The sequence below is a fragment of the Oncorhynchus gorbuscha genome, linkage group LG11 (genome assembly GCF_021184085.1).
Source record: "Oncorhynchus gorbuscha isolate QuinsamMale2020 ecotype Even-year linkage group LG11, OgorEven_v1.0, whole genome shotgun sequence".
NCBI classification, from domain to species: Eukaryota; Metazoa; Chordata; class Actinopteri; order Salmoniformes; family Salmonidae; genus Oncorhynchus; species Oncorhynchus gorbuscha.
Window position 1 is genome coordinate 62,165,700 of NC_060183.1, and position 24,115 is coordinate 62,189,814.

Sequence of the window (24,115 nt, forward strand, 5' to 3'; positions counted from 1 at the left end):
CTTACCGATTTAATTGCTATCATCCACACATCAAATACATTAAATCAAGCGCACCTGCAGGTATTCATTGCAGATGGAGTAGCAGAGATTTGACAAGTACAGAACTTGCACAACTGAAAAGTGCAGAACATCCATTAGATGACCAGCAGGGGGCAGACATGCTGCACAAAACAATAAGAGGTTATATTTTAGACATTATAGAGCATTTTAAATATGTGAATATTGAGAGTTATGAGCATTTTCTCAGGCTAATCTGACACACACGACTAGAACAGTCATGTCATATTAATGTATCTTTTCACCCACAATGAGTCCATACCCAACTACAACATTTTCGTCAAGAAAGAACTGCTAAAGGGGGAGGAGTTGCAATCTACTGCAGAGATAGCCTGCAATGTTCTGTCATACTTTCCAGGTCTATGCCCAAACAGTTCGAACTTCTAATTTTAAAAATGAATCTCTCCAGAAATAAGTCTCTCACTGTTGGCACCTGTTATAGTCCCCCCTCAGCTCCCAGTTGGTCACCATATGTGAATTGATTGCCCCTCATCTATCTTCAGAGTTCGTTCTGTTAGGTGACCTAAACTGGGATATGCTTAACACCCCGGCAGTCCTACAATCTAAGCTAGATGCCCTCAATCTCACACAAATCATCAAGGAACCCACCAGATACAACCCTAAATCCGTAAACATGGGCAACCCTAACCCTAACCCTAACCCTAACCCCCATAGATATTATCCTGACCAACTTGCCCTCCAAATATACCTCTGCTGTTTTCAATCAGGATCTCAGCGATCACTGCCTTATTGCCTGTATCCGCTATGGGTCCGCGGTCAAACAACCTGGGTATCCTGGAAGGATATTGACCTCATCCCGTCAGACGAGGATGCCTGGTTGTTCTTTAAAAGTAATTTCCTCACCATCTTAAAAAAGCATGCCACTTTCAAAAAATGTAGAACTAAGAACAGATATAGCCCTTGGTTCACTCCAGACCTGACTGCCCTTGACCAGCACAAAAACATCCTGTGGCGGTGTAACAGTTTTCTTCCTCTTCTGACGAGGAGTATGAAGGATCGGACCAAAGGGGCGGCCGCCGGCCGCAAAACCTAAACCTATAGGGGAGGGTCTGGATGGGCGTCTGTCCGTGGTGGCGGCTCTGGCGCGGGACGTGGACCCCACTCCACCATAGTCTTGGCCCACTTAAGTGGCGCCTTTGGAGCGCCGACCCTCGCCGCCGACCCCAGACTGGGGGCCCTTACAGTGGGCCCCGAATAGGCGGGAGACTCTGGCAGCGACGGACAGGCGGGAGACTCTGGCAGCACCGGACAGGCGGGAGACTCTGGCAGCTACTGACTGACGGGCGGCTCTGGCAGCTCCTGACTGACGGGCGGCTCTGGCAGCTCCTGACTGACGGGCGGCTCTGGCAGCTCCTGACTGACGGGCGGCTCTGGCAGCTCCTGACTGACGGGCAGCTCTGGCAGCTCCTGACTGACGGGCGGCTCTGGCAGCTCCTGACTAAAGGGCGGCTCTGGCAGCTCCTGTCTGACGGGCGGCTCTGGCAGCTCCTGACTGACGGGCGGCTCTGGCAGCTCCGGACAGGAGGGGCGGCTCTGGAAGCTCCTGACAGGCGGGAGAACCTGGGGAGCTCCGACAGCCTGAGGCGTGGGGCTGCCACAGGACCCACCAGGCGGGAGACCTAAGGAGGCCTGGTGGGGAGGAGGCACCGGATGGACAGGGCTGTGGGGAGCACTGGGGTGCCAGCCTTGGACCCACCTCCAAGCTGGATGACCACTTTAGGCCGGACCCTGGAGTGCAGGCGCAGGATGGACCGGGCTGTGGGTGAGCACTGGAGATCTGGTGCATACCACTCGCACCTCTCCCTTAGGCTCAATGCCCATATTCGCCCGGCACGGGCGGAGCGCAGGCATAGGGCACACTGCACCCTCCCAGCTCCCCGGAGACACAGCACGCAGAGCCGGCACAGGATACCCTGGGCCGAAACGACGTACCGGAGACCAAACACGCTGAGCCTTAACAATATGCCCTGGCTGGATGCCCACTCTCGCATGGCACTTGAGGGGGGCTGGCCTATAGCGCACCGGGCTGTGAGCACGTACTGGCGACACCGTGCGCTTGACCGCATAACACGGTGTCTGACCAGTACTGCGCTTCTTCCGGTAAGCACGGGGAGTTGGCTCAGGTCTATCGCCTGACTCCACCAATCTCCCAGTGTGCCCCCTGCCTCTAGTGCCTCTTGCGCTGCCTTACCTCATATCGCCGCCGCTCAGCTTTCGCTACCTCCAGTTCTTCCTTGGGGGGCGGAGATATTCCCCAGCCTGTGCCCAGGGTCCCTTGCCGTCCAATATCTCTTCCCATGTCCATTTCTCCAGATATCGCTGCCTCTCGTTACCACGCTGCTTGGTCCTTTCTTGGTGGGTAGTTCTGTAACGGTTTTCTTCCTCTTCTGACGAGGAGTATGAAGGATCGGACCAATGCGCTGCGTGGTAAGTGTTCATGTTATTTATTGGAACAGAAACACTAAACAAAATAACAAAGAGAGTGAAACAAAAACTAAACAGTCCTGTAAGGTGCAGCAACACAAAACAGAAAACAACTACCCACAACCCATAGTGGGAAAACAGGCTGCCTAAGTATGGTTCTCAATCAGAGACAACGATTGACAGCTGCCTCTGATTGGGAACCATACCAGGCCAAAACATAGAATGCCCAACCCAACTCACGCCCTGACCAAACTAAAATAGAGACATAAAAAATGAACTAAGGTCAGGACGTGACAGGCGGACTGCAATTGCATCGAATAGTCCCTGCGATATGCAGCTGTTCAGGGAAGTCAGGTACCAATACACGCAGTCAGTCAGGAAAGCAAAGGCTTGCTTTTTCAAACAGAAATTTTCACCCTCTAGCTCTAACTCCAAAAGGTGTTGGGGCACTGTAAAGTCCATGGAGAACAAGAGCACTTCCTCCCAGCTGCCCATTGCTCTGAGGCTAGGTAACACGATCAAAACCAATAAATCCATGATTTTCGAAAATTTCAATAAGCATTTTTCTACGGCTGGCCATGCTTTCCTCCTGGCTACCCCAACCCCAGCCAACAGCTCTGCCCCCCCTGCCCTGCCTCTCTAAAGTCTTTTCTCTGTATATATCATGTCGCTCTTGCTGCGGGTGATTCCCTGATCCAACTCTACGCAGACGACACCATTCTGTATACATCTGGCCCTTCTTTGGACACCATGTTTAACTAACTTCCAAACGAGCTTCAATGCCATACAACACTCCTTCTGTGGCCTCCAACTGCTCTTAGTTAAACCAAATGCATGCTTTTCAACCGTTCGCTGCCTGCCCGACTAGCATCACTACCCTGGACGGTTCTGACCTAGAATATGTGGACAACTACAAATACCTAGGTGTCTGGCTAGACTGTAACTCTCCTTCCAGACTCATATTAAACATCTCCAATCCAAAATCAAATCCAGAATCGGCTTCCTATTTCGTAAACAAAGCCTCCTTCACTCACTCTGCCAAACTTACCCTAGTAAAACTGACTATCCTACCAATCCTCGACTTCAGCGTTGTCGTTTACAAAATAGCTTCCAATACTCTACTCAGCAAACTGGATGCAGTCTATCACAGTGCTATCCGTTTTGTTACCAAAGCCCCTTATACCACCCACCACTGCGACCTGTATGCTCTAGTCAGCTGGCCCTCGCTACATATTCTTCGCCAGACCCACTGGCTCCAGGTCATCTATAAGTCTATGCTAGGTAAAGCTCCACCTTATCTCAGCTCACTGGTAACGATAACAACACCCACCCGTAGCACACGCTCCAGCAGGTATATCTCACTAGTCATCCCCAAAGCCAACACCTCCTTTGGCCGCCTTTCCTTCCAGTTCTTTGCTGCCAGTGACTGGAACGAATTGCAAAAATCGCTGAAGCTAGAGACTTATATTTCCCTCACTAACTTTAAACATCAGCTATCTGAGCAGCTAACCGATCGCTGCACCTGTACATAGTCCATCTGTAAATAGCCCACCCAATCTACCTACCTCACCCCCATATTGTTTTTATTTACTTTCTACTCTTTTGTACACCAGTATCTCTACTTGCACATCATCATCGGCTCATTTATCACTCCAGTGTTAATCTGCTAAATTGTAATTACTTCGCTACTATGGCCTATTTATTGCCTACCTCTTCATGCCATGCCATTTTTTCTGCTTTGCTTTATCTTGGCCAGGTTGCAGTTGTAAATGATAACTTGTTCTCAACTAGCTTGCCTGGTTAAATAAAGGTTAAATTTAAAAAAGTGTTGAGCACCATCTACAGCCATCATAGTTATTATTTTATCCTGCTGGTCATCTATAAACAATTACGCCTCTTGAAAAACGATCTGGCATTAATGACCTCATATACTTTTAAATCTCCAACTGGTTCAGCCAGAAGAGGACTGACCACCCCTTGGCGCCTGGTTCCTCTCTAGGTTTCTTCTTAGCACAGGAGGTTGGTGGCACCTTCATTTGGGAGAATGGGGTCATGGTAATGACTGGAGTGGAATTAGTGGAATGTTATCAATTATATCAGTCATTACCATGACCCCAGAGGCAATGATGTACTTGAATAAAAAAAGTTATGTCTCCCCCACTTCTAAAACCAAAGTTGCCCCCTTGTTTGATGCCATTCCATTTGCTCCGTTTCAGCCATTATTATGAGCCGTCCTCCCCTCAGCAGCCTCCACTACTTAGGTTTCTTCTAGGGAGTTTTTCTTAGCCACTGTGCTTCTGCATTGCTTGCTCTTTGGGGTTTAAGGCTAGGTATCTGTAAAGAACTGCTAAATAAAATACATTTGATTTGACTGATAACGTTTGTGTTTACCATTTCACAAACAAATGATTACAGTGGTGGAAACCAAAGTAAAAGGAGTGTACCTTTAATGACATAGATTCATACCCAACATTAGACCAAGAAAGGGCGATGGGGTGAGACATGAAGACCGTACTTTAACTTTAATATACATAACATAGGACATCTTGAATCACATGAGAAAATGTATGAAGAATTCCAAAATGATAAGAGGGGCAAAGCAGAGCATGTTTTTTAGTATTGTACTATAAAATAAATACTACAAGGGATCCATTACATCCCAACCCTGATTAAATATTACAGCCTTTATAGTAGCATACAATAACTTAACAAACTCTAACAATAACTTAAAATAAATAACCCTACTAATATCTGCCTAGGGGCTGCTTGTCCTATAAAGAATATCTTTCATTTTAGTTTTTTGTTTTTGTTTATCAAACTTAGAAAATATACTGAACAAAAATATAAGCGCAACATTTAAAGTGTTGGTTCATGTTTCATGAGCTGAAATAAAAGATCCCCAAAAATTTACAGACACACAAAAGCTTATTTCTCTCAAATCTTGTGTCAAGATGTGTTTAAATCCCTTAGTGAGCATTTCTCCTTGGCCAATATAATACATCCACATGACAAGTGTGGCATATGAAGAAGCTGATTAAACAGCATGATCATTACACAGGTGCACCTTATGCTGGGGACAATAAAAGGCCACTCAAAAATGTGCAGTTTTGTCACACAACACAATGCCACAGATGTCTCTTACATGCTGAATGTCCACCAGAGCTGTTGCCAGAGAATTAAATGTTAATTTCTCTACCATAAGCAGCCTCCAACAACATTTTAGAGAATTTGGCAGTACGTCCAACTGGCCTCACAACCGCAGACCAAGTGTAACCTCGCCAGCCCAGGACTTCCATATCTGGCTTCTTCACCTGCAGGATCGTCTGAGACCAGCCAACAGGACAGCTGATGAAACTGTGTCTGTAATAAAGCCCTTTTGTGGGGGAAAACTCATTCTGATTCCCCAGTGGATGAGCCTGGCTCCAAAGTGGGTGGGTCTATGCTCTCCCAGGCTCACCCATGGCCCATCAAATCAAATCAAAGTTTATTTGTCACGTGCGCCGAATACAACAGGTGTACAGGCCCAGACCTTACAACAGGTGTACAGGTGTAGACTTACTTACAGGCTCTAACCAAAAGTGAAAAAAAGGTATTTGGTGAACAATAGGTAAGTAAAGAAATAAAACAACAGCAAAACATCCATAGATTAGGGCCTAATTAATTTATTTCAATTGACTAATTTCCTTATATGAACTGTAACTCAGTAAAATCTTAGAAATTGTTGTATGTTGCTTTTATATTTTGGTTCAGTATAGAATTGTTAAGTTGTCTTCTCATGTTCATTTAGTCCTAAGGCAAGGAACAATAGGGAGAAGTGTGAAGGATCAAAAAAGGTATGTGTGGCATCCAATTTCTTCCTTCTGTTACATTACAGAACAATCATTTAAGAAAGGCAAGAAGGGATACAAATAAAAACACACATGAAATTGGAAAGAATGCATCAATCTACAGTGTACATAATATGCTGTACTTGATATTGAGCTGGTTATAATAATTCAAAAAGGTTTTGCAAACTCTTTTACATGAGGCTTTTAGTGTACAGTACCATGCTTTCCTACTCATATTGTTGTAGTTCTTTTTATCGTGGATTTTGTCTGGCAGTGACATTTGTTATTTCCTCACCGGGGAATATTTGGGATGAATGTCAAATCAGTGTCTGATATCTACTATTATAGTCCAAAGAGTTACAGTTAATCATTATTATAAAAACAGATAGATGCACGTCTGGCTGGATACTGTTATCGGTAGCTATTGTTGAAGACATTTGATGGACATCAACAAGTTATATTAGCACCATATCAGGGATCAAGGTAAGACCCAGATGCAGACTGTTGAAGTAACCATGTTTATTGTAGCAATAGGGGCAGGCAAAGACAGGTCAAGGCAGGCAGGTGTCGAACATCCAGGGTAAGGCAAAGGTACAGGACGGCAGGCGGACTCAGGGTCAGGGACAGGCAGAGTTCAGTAATCCAGAGGTGGAGCAAAGGTACAGGACGGCAGGCGGACTCAGGGTCAGGGACAGGCAGAGTTCAGTAATCCAGAGGTGGAGCAAAGGTACAGGACGGCAGGCAGGCTCAGGGTCAGGGACAGGCAGAGTTCAGTAATCCAGAGGTGGAGCAAAGGTACAGGACGGCAGGCGGACTCAGGGTCAGGGACAGGCAGAGTTCAGTAATCCAGAGGTGGAGCAAAGGTACAGGACGGCAGGCGGACTCAGGGTCAGGGACAGGCAGAGTTCAGTAATCCAGAGGTGGAGCAAAGGTACAGGACGGCAGGCGGACTCAGGGTCAGGGACAGGCAGAGTTCAGTAATCCAGAGGTGGAGCAAAGGTACAGGAAGACAGGCAGGCTTAGGCAGAGAGGTCAGACGGGCGGATAAAGGGTCAAGACAGGCAAAGGTAAAAAACCAGGATGACGAGGAAAGAGAGCCTGGGAAACGATAGGCGCTGCCAGGAAAATCGCTGATAAACTTGAACTAACAAGACCAACTGGCAACAAACAGACAGAGAACGCAGGTATAAATACACAGGGATAATAGCGAAGATGGGTGACACCTGGAGGGGGGTGGAGACAAGCATAAGGACAGGTGAAACAGATCAGGGTGTGACACACCAGTCAAATTCCAATGTGTAGTCCTGCAAACACTTTCACATGTAACTTCAACTAAAAGCAACATTGGATTGATTGTATTGGCTGTCTGTCTACCTAGATGTTTTAAATCTATCAACAACCAACGATTACATTTGTTGGGTATGTTCGATGTTTGTCCGAAATCAGCAAAAGAGATCAACAAAAAAGGCAAACATCGACTTTGATCAAGTGCTTCAGTATTTGTGTACTACTTTAATCTCGTAGCAATTTTCAGTATTATATAATGATTTAAAGGGCAGACAAATAACACGTCACAACTCCAAAGTCCAGTGAGCAGCAGACCAGGTCAGAACATGTCCTTTAACTCCTACCCTGTTTCAACCTAAACTGGATCCTGCCCTGAGTTGGTGTGAATTGGAGTTGGATCTCTATAGCCCTCTATGAGGGTGGAGTATAGACTGACTGATCAATCGACTGGTGTATTGAAAAAGGAGTGCTGTTAGGATGTACTGGTTTAGCCTAGTCGCCAGATTTGAACTTGTTTTAGCCAACCCCTCTTACTTCCCTTGCCATCCCATACATTCAGTATAACAACAAATACGAGAGAGTTGGCTAAAGCATAAACCAATCTGGCAACCGGGCTAGTACTGGTTAGGCCTTCTTCAGAGCCCTGCGCAGGTCAGTGTAGAAGTTGATGAGGGTGCTGGCCATGGCTGTGTCCACGGCAGATTGGGGGATCATACCCCGTAGGTCTGTCTGAATGTACCCTGTCAGGAGGCTCTGGGCTGGGGTGGTGGTGCTATCTGAGGTGGGCACACAGAACCAGCCACATGGGTGGTTGAAGCCCCGGACATAACTCTGGTGCTGCTCCTCATGCTCCACACTGATACCTGGTGGATAGTGGAGACAGACAAAATCTGTGGTCAGACAACTTCCTGGAGTGGCCTTCCGGGTCTCCCTAAAATAAGTTGACCCTGTATATAGACCTTGTGGAAAGGAAAGATTTTAAAAAATGTACTCCCTAAAGTTTAGAACAATTTCAATGTTTCAGTTAAACACCACTTTTGGAAATTGAACAGAAAAGGAAACACCTACACAGACACAAAGCTATTACACACAGACACAGAGCTATTACACACCTACAGAGAACTATTACACACCTACACAGAACTATTACACACATAGACAGAGTCACAGACACAGAACTATTACACACCTACACAGAACTATTACCCACATAGACAGAGTCACAGACACAGAGCTACTACACACCTACACAGAGCTATTAAACACCTACACAGAACTATTACACACCTACACAGAGTCGCAGACACAGAGCTATTACACACCTACACAGAGCTATTAAACACCTACACAGAGCTATTACACACCTACACAGAACTATTACACACATAGACAGAGTCGCAGACACAGAGCTATTACACACCTACACAGAACTATTACACACCTACACAGAACTATTACACACATAGACAGAGTCACAGACATAGAGCTATTACACACCTACACAGAATTATTACACACCTACACAGAACTATTACACACATAGACAGAGTCGCAGACACAGAGCTATTACACACCTACACAGAACTATTACACACATAGACAGAGTCGCAGACACAGAGCTATTACACACCTACACAGAGCTATTACACACCTACACAGAACTATTACACACATAGACAGAGTCGCAGACACAGGGCTATTACACACCTACACAGAGCTATTACACAGACATAGAGCTATTACACACCTACACAGAACTATTACACACCTACACAGAACTATTACACACATAGACAGAGTCGCAGACACAGAGCTATTACACACCTACACAGAACTATTACACACATAGACAGAGTCGCAGACACAGAGCTATTACACACCTACACAGGGCTATTACACACCTACACAGAACTATTACACACATAGACAGAGTCGCAGACACAGGGCTATTACACACCTACACAGAGCTATTACACAGACACAGAGTTATTACACACCTACACAGAGCTATTACACACCTACACAGAACTATTACACACATAGACAGAGTCGCAGACACAGGGCTATTACACAGACACAGAGCTATTACACACCTACACAGAGCTATTACACACCTACACAGAACTATTACGCACATAGACAGAGTCGCAGACACAGGGCTATTACACACATACACAGAGCTATTACACAGACACAGAGTTATTACACAGACAGAGTTATTACACAGAAAACATTTCCTGGATCACAATCTTTAAAAATTAAACCTGTGAGGGTGTTTGGGATTCAGCATTTTAGTTAGATACTAATACTGTAGTTAGAAGAAAGCAGTGAACTCCAGACTCCTTACACACAACACATTTGTATTCATTATGCTGCCTTCCCTTGTGGTTCCATCACTGCACATTGCTACTCACCGCAGGACAATAGTCCATCCTGGTAGTCTGTGGTGTAGGAGAAATCAATAAACTCTCTGGGAGCTATGATGTTCCACAGCTGGCCTGCAGTAGTGTACCTCATCACACAACAGCCCTGCAGACATACAGAGATAAACTTAGCCATTGATTCATTTGGGATAACATGCTAACTGTGACAAAGCTCTTTTATAAAACCTAATAAGAAGATGGAATATCATTATTCTGACAAATTGAGTAATATTTAGGGCAGTGGGTCTACTTAAGTGTGGTAAAATAGGAATTACACAACAAAAAACTGTGCAGTCTACATGTATCTTCAAGAGAGAAATAAGATACTGTACTTTTGCCATTTGATCACGTTATCAAAGAAAACTTAAGGAATGATGGGTTTACCTGATCAAGGGTTTCTATTATGTCCATTGCTGTCATCAAACTATCCCAGTCTAATCGATAAGGCCCAGGGCGTATGTAATCCACTATTCTATTGGGGTTATCGTCGACCATACCCTGGGCTTTATACCTGCAAGATAAAACCATCACACATCAGATCAGACAAATAAACCTTCCCACTGGGTACACACTGGTTGAATCAACGTTGTTTCCACGTCATTTTAATTCAATTATGTTGAACCAACGTGGAATAGACGTTTAATTTATGTATGTGGCCAGTGGGCATTTACTGCAATATGGCTAAAACACAAAATATATGCATGATATTTGTGATGTCATGTCCAGAGTCATGACTGAAAGAAGGCCCATACTTACAGATAGCCACGAAACTCCTCTGATGACTTTCTCCATACCGTGACATCTTTCTACAATGTAAGATTACCAAAAACATCAAGATAGTGGAAACCCCATAGAAGCAGAAGAAACAGTCTGGTGCCAGCGCAGTTTTGCACAAACAAAATGAGCTTAGGAGGAATTGAAAGTGTAAGTGGTTGAAGATAGCATATGGTGTGTGGTATACATCGTTTCCCATCAATTAGCTTTTGAGCCTACAGTATAGGAGGTGATTAAATAGACTGTGAAAATACTGTATCACCCACCGATTTCTTGGCTACCCTCCACTCATTCTCATCCAGGCTATGGTAAGACATGAGAGTGTTCTGCAGTCTGGCTGTCAAAGCACTGGGTTCTTGCAAGGTTCCCATTTTGATCCTATTCAAAACAACTTCAAACATCAATCCGCATTGTATATTATGAAACATAGGCCTATAGCAATTATGAGCAAATCTATATTCATGGCTTATTAGCACTGCTCATTTACCAGAATAGTGTACGTTTTTTTAACTGATATGCTCATTTCAAAAGAGAAAACAGCCGCACAGTTTGCCCGACCCTTTAGAAGCCGGTTCATTTTGTTGAAATCTGACACCCCAATACCGCACAGTTAAATCAGACAATTATCGTTCAGCTCACATAAGGTATTTCACCGAATAGTCCTTACCTTTGAATGGTGTTGCAATTTACGATAGTGGTTCAGTTTTCATGTATTTATAGTAAACACATCTGCAAACGGTGAGCGAAAATTCTGTCCCTGTATGCGAGGGCTCCTCTATCACCCAATCAGAAGTGTAGTCGTTTCCTGTGTTTGAAATGTTCCGTGTTCCTATTGGTCAGATGCTTTACTGTATATCGGACCATCGAGTGGGAGCAGTAGGAGAGAGTGGAGATGAACCTGCATGAATATGGATATGAACCTGCATGAATAGGTGCGCTCCTTTTGAAAGCTAATATGTTAAACGACACAGGTGGAACCAGTGATGTGTATAAACCCTGGATTGCTGATGCTATGTATTGGTCAATGGTCTATGCTATCTACGGGACATCCCTACCCAATGAAGTTGAAATTGAAAATGGTTAAGGTAAGGGTTAAGGTTAGGATTACGGTCAGGGTTAGGTAAGGTTTATGGTCATGGTTAGGGTAAGGGTTAAGGTTTAGGGTTTAGTCGCAAGGATTCTGGATTGCACCAAGGAGAGGCTTTGCCAAACATTTTTTATGTATTTATTTTATTTTTTATTATTAACCCATGCACCACCACCCCTCTCCGGAGGACACATATCTTGTTGTTTTTTTTACAGCTTTTCTGCTACATATATTTTAAATATACATATACATTTTACATACACATTTTGTATACATTTTGTATACACATTTTACATTCATGGTACTTTTATATAAAACAATCATATAACAATAATACATTACATAAACTCTTTAATCCCACCCCTTAGCCACTCTCAGCCCATCCCACCTATCACCATAGACCACCCTCGTTTGGATTCCATGTGCCATATATTTTTCAATTGTGCTGTGAAGTTTTACATACATTTTTAACCTTTCTAATCGTATAGTGTCCACAGATTGAGAGCTAAAGATGAAAAACTTTCCTACGAGTATAATTATATTATTTATTGACTGACTATGGCTTTCCAAATCACCCAACACTGCTATTTTAAGGTACATTTTAAATTAATGTTGTGATTTAAATCAAGTGTAGTTTTTTGTACCAGTTCATAAACCATGTGACATGGAATCGGTACATCGGAAATCTCTTCTCATTTATTTTGCAACCTGTATGGCGCAGCTGTCCACATTTCTGTCCTCAAATAAAACTGGTATATGTATTTCTATTTACGGCAATTCCTTTCAGCCAATTTGTATCGTTAATATATGGCAGGCAAATAAATAACCTACCTTCTCCTTTTTTCACTTGCCTCCTCCATTATTGTGTTAATGCTGCAATCAGTTGGTTATAAATTTGGATTGAGCAAACGTTCCCATATATTTTCGATAGCTGCACATTTGACATAACTTCACCGATTGTATTCATAATATCATTAATAAATATAACACAATAAAAATACATCCATAAAGAATGTTTTTTTTATTAATCAATATATTTGAGTTTAACCATAACATTTGTTGTAATGTTTGTTCTATTATTTCTGGAGGATAAAACTGAAATTGTAACCAGCTTGTTTAAAAAAGGAAGATACTTTCAACAAAATTTCATTTTCAATTAGTTGGAAATGAGAAGTTGTAATTTGTATAAAGGCAAAAAGGCCATTTTTGAACAATGGATGTCCCTTTCTTAATAATCTACTGGAGAACCATTTTGGGTTTAAATATAATGTATGTATGAGTGATGCTTTTAGTGAGAGGTTTAAAGCTTTAATATTTAATAATTGTATCCCCACAAACTCATATTCACAATATAAATAGGCACATTTAATTTTGTCTGGCATAGCATTCCAAATAAAACAAATGATTTTTTGCTCATATGATTTTAAAAAACGAGTCCTCTGGTGTAGGCAGTGCAATTAGTAAGTCAGTAAACTGTGATACGATCAAAGAGTTCATCAATGTGATTTCTCCATAAATAGACATGTATTGACCTCTCCATGGTTGCAGAATCTTATCTATTTTTGCAAACTTTCTATTGAAATTGATTGTGGTAACTTCATTTATATGATTTGAGATCTGAATACCAAGTTGTCTATTTCACAATCGGCCCATTTTATTAGTAAACTACAAGGTAGTGTAAACACTGTGTCGTTTATCAATCCAATACGTAATATGTCATAATTAATATGTCAGAATGAGGTTTTAGTCCAGAGAGGCTAGAAAAGTGATCAAGATCTTCAATGAGACTGTGCAGGGATCCAGAGTCATCGTCATACATTGACACTTTTGTTTTTATCCCCTGGATTTCTAACCCCTTGATGTTCCCGTTGGATCTCATTTTAATAGCTAGCATTTCAATGGCCATAATAAATAGATATGGAGACAATGGACAGCCTTGTTTTACTCCTCTTAAAAGCTCAATACTTTCTGAAAAGTAACCATTATTTACAATATTACATACATTTACATTTACATTTTAAGTCATTTAGCAGACGCTCTTATCCAGAGCGACTTACAAATTGGTGCATTCACCTTATGACATCCAGTGGAACAGCCACTTTACAATAGTGCATCTAAATCTTTTAAGGGGGGGGGGGTGAGAAGGATTACTTTATCCTATCCTAGGTATTCCTTAAAGAGGTGGGGTTTCAGGTGTCTCCGGAAGGTGGTGATTGACTCCGCTGTCCTGGCGTCGTGAGGGAGTTTGTTCCACCATTGGGGGGCCAGAGCAGCAAACAGTTTTGACTGGGCTGAGCAGGAACTGTACTTCCTCAGTGGTAGGGAGGCAAGCAGGCCAGAGGTGGATGAACGCAGTGCCCTTGTTTGGGTGTAGGGCCTGATCAGAGCCTGGAGGTACTGAGGTGCCGTTCCCCTCACAGCTCCGTAGGCAAGCACCATGGTCTTGTAGCGGATGCGAGCTTCAACTGGAAGCCAGTGGAGAGAGCGGAGGAGCGGGGTGACGTGAGAGAACTTGGGAAGGTTGAACACCAGACGGGCTGCGGCGTTCTGGATGAGTTGTAGGGGTTTAATGGCACAGGCAGGGAGCCCAGCCAACAGCGAGTTGCAGTAATCCAGACGGGAGATGACAAGTGCCTGGATTAGGACCTGCGCTGCTTCCTGTGTGAGGCAGGGTCGTACTCTGCGGATGTTGTAGCAGTTCACCCCGTGATCATCAAGAAGGCGAGGTCAGTACAGGTGCATCAAAGCAGGGACCGAGAGACTGAAAAACAGCTTCTATCTCAAGGCCATCAGACTATTAAACAGCAATCACTAACACAGAGGCTACTGCCAAATACAGACTTGGGGGGGTGGGGAGTAACCTTTATTTAACTAGGCAAGTCCGTTAAGAACAAATTCTTATTTACAATGACTGCCTACCAGGGAACAGTGGTTAACTGCATGTTCGGTGGCAGAACAACGTTTTTTTACCTCGTCAGCTTGGGGATTCGATCCAGCAACCTTTCGGTTACTGGCCCAAAGCGATAAGGCAACCTGTAAATACAATTGTAAATACAACCCATATTTATGCTAATTAATTTCCCCTTTGTACATCGTTACAACACTGTATATAGACATATGACATTTGAAATGTCTTTATTCTTCTGGAACTTCTGTGAGTGTAATGTTTACTGTTAATTGGTTTGGTTTATTATCTACTTCACTTGCTTTGGCAAGTTTGTTTCCCATGCCAATAAAGCCCTTGAACTGTCTGCCTGCTCAGTGAAACAGAATACATCTCAACTCTTCTCCTGCAGACAAGAATCATCAGCATGGTGTTTGTTACAACACCCAAGGTGGAGTGGATTGAGTGTATGTTGTTGACTGTGTTTGAGGGTCTCACCATAACATAGTGTCTCTGGATCTCAGTCTTCTCTGTGGCCAGTTTCTCACACTCCATCTTCAAGCTGTGGTACATCTGAGGTTGCTGTACATAACTTTAAGCCATTGTATAAGAGATTCACCGAAATTAAAGTAATCCAAGCATTTAAATAATAATTCTAGTCATACTTTATCAAACACCTTCTCAAAATCTGCTATGAAGACCAGGCCTGGTATCTTTGATGCTTCACAATGTTCAATTGTTTCAAGTAATTGTCGTATATATTATATCCAATATATCGTCCATGTAAAAAACCTGTCTGATCAGGATGAACAATATCTGGTAAAACATTTTTTATACTACGTGCTATGCATTTCGCCAGGATTTTCAAATCACAACATTGAAGTGTAAGAGGCCTCCAGTTTTTTAAATGGACTGGATCTTTATACTTGGGTTCTGTTTTAGTAGTAATGAAATCAGACCTTATTGTTGTGGACCTGAAAGTCTACCATTTTTAAAGGAGTAATTAAAACATGCTAATAATGGATCTTTGAGTACATAAAAAAAGGTATGATATAACTCTACTGGTATACCATCAAGTCCTAGTGTTTTTAAAGACTGAAAATATTCAATTGCCTCAAAAAGTTCCTCTTCTGTAAGTTGGCCTTCACACTGGTCTTTCTGTACATTTGTTAAATTTCCCTTATTATTATTATTACTAGGAAGGAAATCCTGAATTACATTCAGTAGAAATAAAGGAGACTGAAAAGAAATAGAGGAGAAATAGAGGAGACTGAAAAGAAAACATATGCTTAAAATATTTTGCTCCCTCTTTCAAAATATAATTTGGTAAATGCAATGTAGATATTGCATTAATAGTAATTTACAACATAAAAAATGTATACACTGTACTTCTGATAAATTAGATGTTATTATTATTATTATTATTATTTTTTAATGGACAAAAAATGTGGTTTTCTTTCAAAAACAAGGACATTTCTAAGTGACCCCAAACTTTTCAACAGTACTGTATAAAATAAAATGAAATACCTAATTTACTAAGTATTCAGACATTTTTGCTTGAGACTCGAAATTGAGCTCAGGTGCATCCTGTTTCCATTGATCATCCTTGACATATTTCTACAACTTTGTGTCCACCTGTGGTAAATTCAATTGATTGAACATGTTTTGGAAACGCACACACCTGTCTACAGTTGACAGTGCATGTCAGGGCCAAAACGAAGCCATTAGGTCATATGAATTTTCGGTAGAGCTCCAAGACAGGATTGTGTCGCGGCACAGATCTGAGGAAGGTATCAAAGCATTTTTTGCAGAATTGAAGATCCCCAAGAACACAGTGGCCTCCATAATTCTGAAATGGAAGTTTGGAACAAGGGTTTTTCTTTGTTTACTAGTCATATAAAATCCATAGATTAGGGCTAATGAATTCATTTCAATTGATTGATTTCCTTATATGAACTGTAACTCAGAACCGTTAATTGTTGCATGTTGCGTTTATTATAAAATAATTCCAATCCCGAAGGCAAATGCAGTTTAGCTATACAAAAGGACTGACTTTAGGACCATGTAGATGCCTGGGAGCGGGAGGGAAGGCTGTTTGTATGCCGGAGGGCGGACTGGCTTTATGGATATCTCATCGAAAAAGCATGACTTTTTCTCCAAGCACTGCTGAGGTAAAATGGCTGTAGTAGATGGCTTTGAGTAGGTAGGGTAACTGCTAGTTTAGTCAAATCAAACCGTTTTAATCCCGGTGCTGAGCTAGTTAATTATGACATGAGTTTGTGGAATATTAAGTCACCTATTAGCCTATTTTAGAACCCAGAGAGTGAAATACTTACTCACCTCTCCAACATATAGCGCAGCATTGTCGAACAGTCAGAATGTTTAATTAATTTCAATTGACTTTACATGTTGTCAGCTGATTTGTCCCTATTCTGCCCTTGAGTTGCGTTCCCATGCAAAACTAGACAGATGGCAAACTAAGTCTTCAATAAAACTCCCAAGGCGTGACTTTTCTTGAATGAATATATTGTAAACGTTTGTTGTGAAACTGCAAAATACAGAAAATAATATACTTTAGTGTTCAATTCACACAGACATACTGACTGTAGCTGTACATTAAACATTGGAAGTTGCATAAATACAAAGCACGCGCTAAGGTACCATGCATCTGGCATGATGCCAAACCATATAGCTAATTGTTAACCATATGGTAATTGGCTTCTTTCATTACTCTAATGTATAACCATTATGTAGAATAACAAAGCATATTACACTAGAAGTAACAAAACTACAGTATTGTATATTTTACAATTCGTTTGCATGACGCATGAGCAAAGTAATACAGCTAACGACATACATTAAAGGCATTGCAATTTGTGAGTAAATGCAACCAACATTGATATGTAAGCAACTCTATCAATAACAAGATTATCATCATTAGCTAAATGCTTGAATCGAACTTACAAACAAATATTTTTCCAAGGCTGAAGCATGACAAGAAATAACTATATTGAAAGACCTGCACCGTAGCGTTGTTTGTAGCTGTTTCTATGCGTGCAAAACAAATTCTGTACTTCCTGTTTGCGTCGTCTTAAGTACCAGAAAGCGCCACTAGGGGGCAAATAACACCATTGAACACAATGAAAATCCAATTTAACCATTGTAATAAAATAATCTGTTACCTTCTAACAGGATGGCAGCACAGTCCCCATTTCGGAGGTAATCAGAGACAAAATATCCACAGGGAAGTGTTATCAACCCGACCTTCAGTATGCTGGTTTATTTATTGGTTTGCAATTCGCACTGTGACAAACACTTACGCACAATACGGCTGAGCCTACCAAACCACCGACTGAAAGTTGGCCCATGCAATCAGTAGGTAGATTTCAAACACTTCTAGCCGATTACATTATGCTACTGTTAACGCATTGTGCATCACCTGCAATGCCTTGGGAGATTGAAAATACAAGAGACCGAATTTACTAAAAAGTCGGGGAAACACATTCCTGTGGATACCCTATTTCCACCTCCTACCGTCAAAAGGACCAGAGGTACAGATAACCAGTACTTGTAAATATCATTTTATTCGACATTCTGGCTTGTAGAGACTCTTTCTTCTATTTTAGGCATACTTATTTCAGACTGAATATTATATGGTAACAAAGTCGGTCCCTCTCCTTGTTCAGGCGGTGTTCGGCTGTCGACGTCACCGACCTTCTGCCATCACTGATCCATTTTCCATTGGTTTTGTCTTCCTTCACACCTGGTTCCAATCCCATCAATTACATGTTGTGTATTTAACCCTCTGTTCCCCTCATGTCCTTGTCGGAGATTTATTATTGTATGTTATGTGCACGTCATGTGTCGATGTGTGACGGAGTTTGTACCCACGTATTTCTGTTCTTTGGAGTTTTATTAGCACTTATTAAACGACGCCGTTTATACCAAGTTTTTTTTTTCTGCGCCTCTGACTTCACTGCCACGGATATGCACCCATTACACTGATGCTTAGGCAAGTCCCCTATTGATGTGAATGAAACTACAGAAACAAGGTGATAATGTCTTTGTTTTAGTTTTTAAATTGTGTAGAAATGCAGTAAATGAGCTTAATTGTTTTGCTGAAATGACGCCCCTGGGTGCGCAGTTTCTTCAAACGAGCACCCCGTTCAGTCATTTACGGTTAATACATCTCATTGGGTGGAACAGTTGTCTTTCGATGTCACTCCTGGAGATGCAGGTTTTTGAATCAAGTGCAAAATCCCTTCACCGGGGTAAACTGGCATGCAAAACTAATGCCATGTGCCCTAGGCTGAATTCCATTTAAAAACGTTATATTTAGTTTGTCCTTGACTTTTTCCAAATGATTGGATCGGTTGAAAGGGGAGAGTCAACGTATGTATTAGGGGAAATTAAACATTCTAAACCATCTGGCAGAGTTGTGATGAGGGAAAGGAGATGATTTCCCCTTTGGAATGCAGTAAGGTTTATACATTCAAATCACTTAGACAAAATAGCCTATTGGTAATTGCCAGCCAATCGTGTTGAAATAATGAGCAATCAGGGTTAATGTACTTTTTTTAATCAACTTTAATTTACTGGATAAAATAAATCAATAATGCAATTGCAAGATAACAAAACATATTTTTGACTCAATGTCCATTCAACTGGTCAATGAACTAGACACAGCTGGCTATTGGGGAGTTCCTGTTGACTGTTTATAAAAGGGTTGAAAAGGTGTCATTGTCAACAACCTAATCCCATTGTGTTTACACTACAAACGTCAGTTATTTAGCAAGCAAGGGCATTTTTGCTATTGCCTATTTAATGTGACTATCAATCAGTTGTTCAGCATTGAGGGACGTTACACTCATTTCTAAAAATTGTGTTGCATGTTGAAATACATCTCTCAGACCAATTTTAAAGGGAATTACATTGTCAGTTAAATCCTGATCTTGACAATGGAATGCCTTGTTTTGTCAACACGTGATGTCTATCAACTAGTCCTTCGAGAATGACAGAGTAAATGGTGGTGTACCTTCAGTAAAATATAAACAATGAATGGTGTCATTGAAAATGTGAGGTTATTCAGGTTCAGATCTGGGATAACTTTAGTTTTAACTATGCTTTGTGGAAGGTAACCATTTAAGGGGGAACAAATAGTTACTTTGGAGGTGACAAAGTATTTGAATACAGATCCCCAAAAATGACTATTTTCTAAAACCATTTCAATACGCAACTGATAAAGCAAGTACCTTTTTTTTTATATTTCAATACCGATCTCAGGAAGTGGCTACTTTTGAAGAAACTATTGGATTGTCTGCCATCAACTAACAAACTATCTGCAACTGCATGTTGAAGATATAAATAATGAATAGCGCGCTCGCACACAATCTCCTATACTATACCAATCTGTTTGACAGTCATATTTGATATACACAACACATTTATATCTGAACATTCTGTAAATGTCCATTGCCATAGGGGTACATAATCAAGTCAAACCAATGATATTTTGTAAAGATAAGTATAAATCAGTTGATGTTCGACTGACTCAACATGCCACTGAAAAGATAGAAAGTTGCAATTAATTTTATGACACCTGAAATTACTGCAGAGAAATTCAAAGCCATCTGCAAACAGCAAGTTGGATGCTTAGCAAAAACAATGTAACTCTGTCCATCTGTGGGTAAGTGTTGTTTCAAACACACACTATAACATATTTAAAGAGTCAGTTTACTCAGAAAACAAACTAACATGATTTTACACCTATCTTGGCTATTGTTATTTAAGTTTTGAGATATTTAGTTTCCTTTTGACACTTAATAGCCATATGTTGTAACCATTAGCATTCCACTTAACAACTGTTCTTGTGCCTGTGTAATAAAACTTCAACATTTTATTAGCATGTTACATAATTGGTAATTGCATTTTAATTGCATAGCAATGAGCTGAATTTTTAACTCATGTACACGAGGAATAATGACTGTCCTTATTCCACTTGTGTAATAACTCCATTGTGCAATTATAAAGCAATTTCCAAAGTCCTATGTAACAACAATGTTGCTATTATCACAAAATTACTACACATGTATAAGAACTTGATGTCAAAGTGTTACTGTATTACCTTGTCTCAATCATTATGAAAATACTGTATATTTGTTGGTCATTTTTAAGCTGCAAAAGTGGTCTACTCTAATGTTGAGGGGATTCCATGTCCTTCATGTATTTAATTCTAATTCTAGGCTATATTAAGATTCATATCTAGGAGCCCTCCAAACGATGTGCTTATGGTCATTATATTTCAACGCAACTGTTGTAGTTTTTGGTTTTTCATAAAGTATTTGGCAACCATAAAATATTTTTCTTTAAAAAATAGCTATTTCTCTGCAGTATTTTCTGAAAGACGTATTCAAAATACAGATTTCTTTTTTCTGAGACCTGTATTTGAATATCAAAGGTAATTATTGCCACGAGTATTTGAAAAGATGGTATTTTCAAATAAACTACAAAATACAACTTTATGTTCAGGTTAACCTTAGTTATGTATCCCAAGATGTACAGTAATGCATTATAAATGCTGTTGAAAGGAAATAGATCAAATCTATCTCATCACCCCTAATGTCTTTTCTGATTTCAATATTATCAGATGTAATAGTTTACAGATAATTTGTAATCCCAACAAGATTCTGAATAATGCAATTCTTTAACAAGTTTTGCACCTAATAAGTTATTTATCTTCTCTGATGGATCTGTAGTAGTCTCCAGGGTGTACAAGGACAAGTAAAGTATCAACAACAGAAGCTAGAAAATACTTTTGACCGATATTAGTATCCTTCAAGTAGTGCCCACTATTTGTTTCCTCTTCAGCCCTATTGATTCTAGGCTATAGCCTACTTCCCAGGCCCAATGGTTGTTGGTGTAATGCCTCCTTCGTTCATTGGGATACTGCCTATATCATGTGTGTTTTCAGGGTTTGATCTGTTGACCAACATGAAGGTAGCTACGAGAATGACAATTATGGCCGAGGCTGCAACAACAGCAATGAGCTTCCATTTGGCCTTGATGTTGTCACATTTCTTCTGCTCCTTCACCTTCATTGAGGTCTTGTGGAAGGACTTGCTCTAAACAAACAAACCAATCAAGGACTAAAGTCAATTCACCGTTCTGATAAAACACCACTGTCTATCTTGAACACCAAAAAAGACCTCCGGTTGTGGAAGGCTTGGCCAGAGTGAGGTCTGAACAGCTTTTATATTAAAAAGTGATGCATCTGAAGAAGATATCTGAAATGGATCAGGTCAGAATAAAAATTGTGTGTGTGTGTAAATAATAATAATTAAAAAGCAATCCCAGTCTCACTTTTAACTTCAGTTCCTCAGCCCTTTTGTCAAGGTCCTGCAGTTTCGCCTTGCGTTCCTCGGTCTTCTCCATGTTGTCCATCATGATGACCTTCACCTCCTCCGCCTCTTCCTGAGCCTGACGCAGCTGACTGTTCTTGTCAGGCTGAGAGAGATGGCACGTGAATTAAATACAAACATTTTCCTACAGTTCTGTCAAAGAGCTGGTGTTGATAAACTCATATGAACTGGGTTGAAAAACATATGAACTGGATACTGCATATTATACAACACCACACCATGTTTATTGAAAATATAATGAGCCTCCTGCTTGTAACTGTCACCCCTTTTCAGGAAGATCTCATAATTGAATCAAGATATTGATATCATCCTCAGAAATGTTGAAGATGTCACTCAACCTGTAACCACCTGGAACAGAATATCTAACAACTATAATACAGAATATGAAACAAAAATCCCTTGATTTAAGAGATTCTCTTTTTTAGCCAGAGGAAGAGGTAGAATGTGTTTCGCTACAGGGTGAAGTTTCCCCTAGCTACAGATCTAGGATCAGTTCTCCCTCCCCCAATCCTAACCTTAACCATTAAACTGGCCCCAGATCAGCATTTATAGGGACAACTTTCACCCTGAGGTCAAGCCTGAAATGTAGCACTCTAAAAAGGAAGAACTGTAAACCAAGCAGCTGTCAAGGAATGTATTTTTTGTAATTATTGGCTACATCAAAATAATGCATGGGGTGGTAATTCATGGATGTTTTTATTCAACAAAATATGAAAATAAATGATACCCTTTCAAATATAATGTATTTGTCAAATCAATTCCACATTTGATTGAACCATGTTGTTCTGAAAACTCAAATGAATATCTATTTTACAATATGTTGTCTTTTGATTTACAGTAAGTAAATCTTATTATACACCTCTGAAATATGAATAGGCCGAGGCCTATGTTAAATTGTTATCCTGTAGGTGCAATAAAATGTGTCAACGACCTCCAGCTAGGCAAGGATATGCTGGGGTATGTCTCAAAGTATACTGTCTTCCTCTCTCCGTCTACTCATCTGCGCAATATCTGAAAACGAAACTGTAAAATAAATCCCGACAGCATGTGGAATTTAATCTTACCTGTTTGTCATGTTCTTTGAAATCAATAGACTACAGGCGAATGGAGAGGGACGAGCAGAGGAACCCACTTTTAGCTATTGAGATGCACCCAATGTGAATGCTCAAACAAAGCAGCGTTTCAAATACGCATTTAATTAACCACTTGTCAATGACGTTTACAAAGTATTCTGTATTATCATAAAATATAGACTAAGCTCTATATGAATCCTCCCTAGTCTCAAAAGTAATGTCATAGAACATTATCCCGTCAACATAGGCAAAAGGAAAGTGGAAGTAGCCCGTGCATCTGAAGTTAAATTCTAAATGATAATAAATCGTTTTTGAATGTCACACAAAACAATTCCCTTTTCTTGATTTACTTTGGATTAATAGCTTACCATGTTTCTGCACGATCGTATTGTTATCCCGAGAATAAATAATTTATCCGAGTCGGTGCAAAATCCAGGAGAAACTATTTTAGTTGGGAGAGAGCGTGAAGACTTTCTGAATTTATGCCGCGTTCAAGTGCTAGTTGGAACTTGGACATGTACGACTTGCTAACTGGTTGACGGCACGTGTACTTCAACCATCTAGTCATTTGGACATTTCCGAGTTACATAGTAAGGACTATTATTTGAATGTGGAATTACTCACTCCACCTCGTTCGTGGTAGTGAACTACTCTGCACATTATGTTTACAACATTCTTTTTGCAGTCTGTCGTATGGTAGGAGGAGGATGGTAAACCTTCCTCCCTGGTTGACTTTGCATAAATGTTCTATTGCATCTTGAAAGAATCTCAGGGAACAGTTATTATATTCTAATCTATTATACAGTTATTATACTCACGTTAACGTTTACACGTTATAGT

The 24,115-nt window shown here is 40.9% G+C and overlaps 2 protein-coding genes across 2 annotated transcripts; both read right to left on the reverse strand.

Annotated features, from left to right (window-relative positions):
- Positions 1 to 7,222: 7,222 nt before the first annotated feature.
- On the reverse strand, positions 7,223 to 11,613 carry stard4 (StAR-related lipid transfer (START) domain containing 4). The gene is made up of 6 exons (XM_046370396.1): positions 11,481 to 11,613; positions 11,080 to 11,191; positions 10,796 to 10,845; positions 10,424 to 10,550; positions 10,031 to 10,145; positions 7,223 to 8,479 (listed from the first exon to the last, which is right to left on the reverse strand). The coding sequence occupies exons 2-6, from the start codon at positions 11,182 to 11,184 to the stop codon at positions 8,241 to 8,243; spliced, it is 636 nt and encodes a 211-aa protein (XP_046226352.1). The 5' UTR covers positions 11,185 to 11,191; positions 11,481 to 11,613; the 3' UTR covers positions 7,223 to 8,240.
- A 7,734-nt stretch (positions 11,614 to 19,347) lies between these two features.
- LOC124049068 lies at positions 19,348 to 23,795 on the reverse strand. The gene is made up of 3 exons (XM_046370397.1): positions 23,644 to 23,795; positions 22,144 to 22,287; positions 19,348 to 21,905 (listed from the first exon to the last, which is right to left on the reverse strand). The coding sequence occupies exons 1-3, from the start codon at positions 23,644 to 23,646 to the stop codon at positions 21,675 to 21,677; spliced, it is 378 nt and encodes a 125-aa protein (XP_046226353.1). The 5' UTR covers positions 23,647 to 23,795; the 3' UTR covers positions 19,348 to 21,674.
- Positions 23,796 to 24,115: the final 320 nt, after the last annotated feature.